Source organism: Austrofundulus limnaeus, unplaced genomic scaffold (assembly GCF_001266775.1).
Source record: "Austrofundulus limnaeus strain Quisiro unplaced genomic scaffold, Austrofundulus_limnaeus-1.0 Scaffold105, whole genome shotgun sequence".
Classification (NCBI taxonomy): Eukaryota; Metazoa; Chordata; class Actinopteri; order Cyprinodontiformes; family Rivulidae; genus Austrofundulus; species Austrofundulus limnaeus.
Window position 1 is genome coordinate 706,118 of NW_013952507.1, and position 5,872 is coordinate 711,989.

Below are 5,872 nucleotides of genomic sequence, written 5' to 3' on the forward strand. Positions count from 1 at the left end.
CATCAGGTCAACAAAACATGGGCATAGTAACAATATTTTTATACTACATTTATCCATTTTAAATATACTAACCTCACTCCTTTGTAACAACTAAGGCAAAAATGTAATTAATTCAGAAAGTCTTTTCAGGACCCCACCTTGATGTTTCAGGACAAATTTTACTTGGTATCAGTATCGAACATCACTAGCTCATAGTTTGATAGCCAGTTAGCTTAGCACAAAACAGGTTTGGTAAACAGCCAAATCCCCAAGGCCTCATTTTGTATTGGGTGAAAATCTAAAAGATATCACTGTTCAAACACTCAGGTCTCATCACTGAYTCTTAAAATGCAACATGAAGCAGAAAGTCATTTTAAAGGATGACTTATAACTTATTAGAAACTGCTGTCATTGTGTTAACACTGCTGCTAAAAACACCAGGCAATACTGTCTCATGAGCCTATGGCATGAACGGTAACGTACAGTGCTTCAAGCAATGTTAGGCTTTAAATTACTTATTGGAGCTCATCTTAGTGGAAAAACTGCAGCACAGTTTGATCCGAGGCTAAAGGAGTCATTTTGAGCTGTTCAGCATCCATTCATGATTTTTTTAATGTTTTCTATTCTGTCTTCATAATTCACAGGCTCGCTGTAGGAAGGTGTCTTTAAAGAGTACTTCAACGTGTGGGACGGCTGGCGTTTGACTCCATCTGCTGGTCATTCACCCAGCTTTCATGTTTTTTTTACGTCTTTTAAGCAGCTCCAAGGAGTGAAAGGAATCAAAAGTAATGTGCTGCAAAGATATGCAAATCAGGGAACACTTCAAAGGAGCGCGCGTGCAGCTGGCAGAATAAAAATCAAACATAATGTCCAGCCCAGGCGGGAACCAGCAAAGACTTGCCCTCCCTCAGACCGAGCCGTCTGGGTTTCCTCAGGTGACACTGCTGAAAGCTCACAGCAGACATCACAGGCGACAGCCAGCCGTGCTCTTCACCTCCGCTCGGCTTCAGAAACACAAAACCACCGCGTGGAACCAAAGTGGAACACAGCTCTGAAAAAACAGCAGGATGAAAAGCTGGTTGTTTACGGTTCGATGGGGGGTAAGGTGGGTTTCTGTGGCAGTCTGAGGCACACCAGCGGGACTTAAATCGCTCTGTTAATCTTAATTTATTCATCTGAAAGTAAAGCTAATTATTATTTAACTAAATAAAATCAGCTCCTGGCAGACAGCTTCAACACTTTCAACTTTACCAGTCAGTCAAAGTTCAGCTGAGAACATCCACGTCCCAGTTTTAGGCTACGATAACCACGATTTTAACAATTTAGGACAAAGTTTTYAACACACATCTTCAGTTTGTACTCAGAATATGAGTCTCAGCTACTAAYACACCAAATTCTGGCTTAATATCTCTAAAACCAGCCGAGTTAGACATTTTTTTTGTTATGTGCTAATATTGCTTTGCGGTGGTGGCCATCTTGAATTGAACTGAAGTGTTGTGTCGCTCCCTCCAGCCTGGATATAAGCAATGGTTCATTGTGGAACAACCAACCATGATACCATCTGACTTGATGGCTGAAAGGCTGACTTCAGCCCCTGCGCCGTGACAACCAGCAGCCCAAATCCCAGGGTTTTGTGAAACTACCTGAAAAGTTGCGGAGTTATGTAACATTTGGCACACAGTACAACAATCATCACTTGCACGAACTTTTAAAATGTTCCAATATGGAGCCTCTGTGACGCCTCTACGCCCCACATCGAGCAGCTGGAACCCAGTTAACCATTTGAAACACGACCACATGCTAATGTCTCTATGGCTACAATCACACTGCAGGAAAATGCGATCCAAACCCATTCTTTGTGACCCAAATATAAAACTTTTTATGACAGTCTGAATGTAACAGAACAGATTTTTTTTAAATCCGACCCAGGCCTTTTCAGTAAGTGGTACTAAATAATCTGTTTTTCAAAGTGATCTCATTCTGAACGCTCGAGTCACATTTCATACGACTTTGACTTCAGTGAGGTGGGGGTGAGCAGATCGATCCATAAAATAATAATGACACCAACTTTCAGTTTAAATCTTATGACTCTTCAGCTACAGAACAAAAGTCCAGTTGCTTTCTTTGTTCCTTTTAATTTTCTATGTCCTGGATGACTGAGAATCTACAGAAACCTCATATTAGTAACGTGGTACAGAACAGCATTGCATACAGCGAAAAAAATAAATAAAAAAGGACTCATAATAATGAAAAGAGTTAAGAAGGGTCATCACTGACCTAGGCTTATGCTACAGGAAATGTGGACAATGACTGTGCTATTTGATTCAATCAGATTTAATTTCTTCTTAGGTCTGAGACACTGAGAAATTTTAAGTTTACTTCACCCTGACCTGCTTGAAGTTGATGTTTCATGGCGCTAAGTAGCCAATAGATCTGAAATGCACCCAGACTGGCTTGGTGGTGTCCCAGAGAACTGTCCTGTGTTTTATTACGACCTGTATGAACACAAAGAGCGCGCACTTGGTCTTATTTCAACCCTGAGGGTTATAACTTCATTAAACTCTGGTGGGTAAACTATAATCGATCTGGTTACTCGCAGACACACCAACACGTCTGGAACGGAAACTCAAAACAACAGTTCCTGTTCCAGTAGTTGCTCAAAATCGTACATCCTCAAGGAGTACTCCTTTTCACTTCTTTTCTCGTAATTACGAGATCAGAAGTCAATTTTTTAATTTCTGGTGAACGCAACGCTCTCCCATAATCTTGGACTGTTTCAATACTAAAGTTACTTGATAGATATTTTACTGCCATCACATCGCTTTGTTCCAAAAATAAAATGCTGCACCGGAGCATCTGACCAGAGGCAAATTGAAATGTAAGCATGGAACTAAACAAGCATGTCAGATAATTATTGAATCTGCTCCAATTGCACACAGAGGCTGTGTCCAAAACGACAGGCCGGGTCCTCCGGAGGACCCACACTACCCGGTCGCGGCGGGCCGGGTCCTTGGTAGACCAGGAAGACCGGAAAAAAAGAGGCTGTGAATTTGGACGGTCTAGCCTCCCCTCCTTACCCCGGCGTACGTCATGTCACCTAGCAACTGTGACGACGCTAAACAAGCAAACTTAAATCAAAATTAGAAAAATATCAATATATTAGCATTATTAATATCACAAAACTATAAAATTAACTTAAAGGTATCATTTGAAGAACTAATTGACCCGCTGTAGGTTCATGTTTATTTTGTGTTTTTTTATGACAAAAATAATATTTAAAAACATGTCCATACAAATGATAAAAGTATTAGAATTACAACCGCTATTTTTTTTACAATTTTTATATCACCATATTTTTATTTAAAATGTATTCTTTTCTCTCGCTTCGTCCGCCATTACTAGCATAAAAAAATCTCCAGTCGGGCCGCAATGCATTATGGGATATGCTGGGCCGGGAAGGATCCATCAGACCTGTCCTTCGATTCGGGCCAAAGGAAGGACGTATTTGTCGGCCGCATCGGAGGAGTCTTCAGTTTTGGACGGCCTTGGTCGCGGCGCTGTGACGTATGCGGCCGAAGAATTCGGCCTTCGGAGGACCCGTCCTGCCGTTTTGGACACAGCCAGAATCGACACGCTAACATGTAGCATGTTTAGCTAACCATAATTCTCTGCATGCAGGTTGCATCAGGGCCGTGGAAAGTTCACACTGGAGTCAGATGGAGGTGGCATTTAAAATGTGTGAACATTGATGCAAAAAAAAAAAAAGCAATAAGACCTGCAGTGTGAACGTAGCCAATGAGTCATCCTCTGGCAACTACCTGATAACACTACGGCTCCACTCATGCCTGTTCTAGACATCCAAATGTAAGTTATGTCCAAATCAAACTGTTCCCTCCAGGTGACAAGGTTTTCTTGTGACAAAGTGACTAAACAGGCATGAATTTATTTATTTATTTTTTGCAGAATAAAAACGGAGCGAAGTTTTAACGTTAAAATCCCAGCTGCAGTGTGTGTGAGATGTGGCTTTATGCAGTTCTCCTGTAAGCTTTCAGCATCACTCAGGAATAGAGCTGCATTATTAAAAACTAATCATGGAATGCGTGCAACAGAATCCAGGAGGCGTTTTCGCTGCGAGGATGGCATCAACTGTTTGATAACGTGAAGCACGCCAGCCTTGGAGAGACGAATAATTTCCAGTGAGTGTCTTTGTTGCAGCTGTGCATGACTTTTTTATTACACTACTTGTGCTTAATATAAAAAAAGAAATGCAACCGAACCAAAGTAAGGACAGGTTGTCAACACGTCTCATGTCTGTGGAAGATAACGCACAGGAAGGAATAAAACCCAGGAGTCTTTCTCATATAAAACTGAATGGCAACAGTTTTATTTTGTTAGGAAATCAACACATTTAAGAAATTTATCTATGTACACTTGTTCTATTACATGGATTAAAAAAAGACAAAAAAATAAAACATCACAGTAAATTGCATTCCCACATCCCAATAAATAAGGATTCAAAAATTAATTACAATCATCCAGAGGACTGAGCGGAGCTAAATGTTAGGAACGTCGTCACGGAGCTGTTCTGAAATATTTTAAAGCTACGCTCTAAATTACGCAAAGCATCCCCACCATGAGTTCCACGGGAAATAATAAAAAAGGCAACGATTTAAAAAAATGTCATCTGTCGTGAACTACCGGTGAGCTTTAAATTAGAGGTTTCAGTTAAAACGGGTGCAGCAGGCCGGGGTTTAAAGCAGATAAATAATGCTACTTTGAGCTACTTTGTTCAAAATGTACACGAGATAAAAACCTCCCAGTGAACAACTACGCAGACAACCACAGGGTTTAGTGTGTAAAGTTGTTTTGTACGATGCATTGCACAGCAGTGGTTACAGTAAATACACAGATCCAGTGTTTCGACGCTCAGCTTTTTGATCCCAGGGTTGAAGTTCTCAGTGCTCCTCTTTGTCCCGGTTCTTTTTGTCCTTCTCGTCCTGCAGGGCGGTCCCCAGCTTCTTGATGAGGACCGACAGCACTTTGTCCAGTGGGTCCATCACCCCCCGCTGCAGCCACTTGGGAATGGTGGTCCTGGCGTGGTGGAAGCCCAGCTTCTGCAGGATGTAGTCCACGCCGACGGGATCGATCTTACGCCCCGTCCAGGAGATGAGCCTGAAAGATCATCAAGCGCCAGAATCAAAACAAGTTTTTTTTATCCAACAACGTCGTGTTTGTGTTCAAAACCAGAAAGTGAATTTTCCTCAGAAACACCCCTCGTATCAGACATTAGTTTACACCCATCACTCAGGTAGAAAACAGCTCCTAAACTCAAGGGATGGACCAGTCGACACAACTTGAACCAGTTTTAAAATTAATCTTTAGGTTCTTTGTTATCAGCAGCTTTATTTGATCTATAAAAATAACAACGATAACCCAATTTGATAGATAGAAAATAGGATTCACTGCAAAAACTGTCCACCTAACCAAGTTTTAAAATCTTATATCAGCCAAAAAAAGTCTTTTTGATCTTGTTTTGAGACTGATTTACTAAACAAGAACTGATTGTGTAAGAATAATAATCTTGTTTTCAGAATATGTAAGATTATTTGTCTTGTTAGTCTGAAAATTAAACTCAAATTAAGTCAAAAATTTCTGCCAATGGAGTGAGAAAATTTTACTTGGTAAGATGCTTGAAATAAGAAAAAAATTGAGTCAAATCAAGTATTTTAAGAATCTTACCAAGTAAAATTTTCTTACTCCAATGGCAGAAATTTTTGACTTACGGAGCCAAATTTTCAGACTAATAAGACAAATAATCTTACACATTCTGAAAACAGGATTATTATTCTTACACAATCAGCTCTTGTTTAGTAAATCAGTCTCAAAACAAGAT

The 5,872-nt window shown here is 40.4% G+C and overlaps 1 protein-coding gene across 10 annotated transcripts in view; it reads right to left on the bottom strand.

Moving 5' to 3' along the window:
• Window positions 1–4,336: 4,336 nt before the first annotated feature.
• The window catches only part of kiaa1109 (KIAA1109 ortholog), a gene marked incomplete in the record, with an annotated part of 88,764 nt that continues 87,228 nt past the window's right edge, over window positions 4,337–5,872 (bottom strand). For all 10 annotated transcript variants that reach the window (XM_014013742.1, XM_014013745.1, XM_014013751.1 and 7 more), the window contains 1 exon segment: window positions 4,337–5,151. In XM_014013742.1, the coding sequence (XP_013869196.1) occupies window positions 4,935–5,151 (217 nt within the window).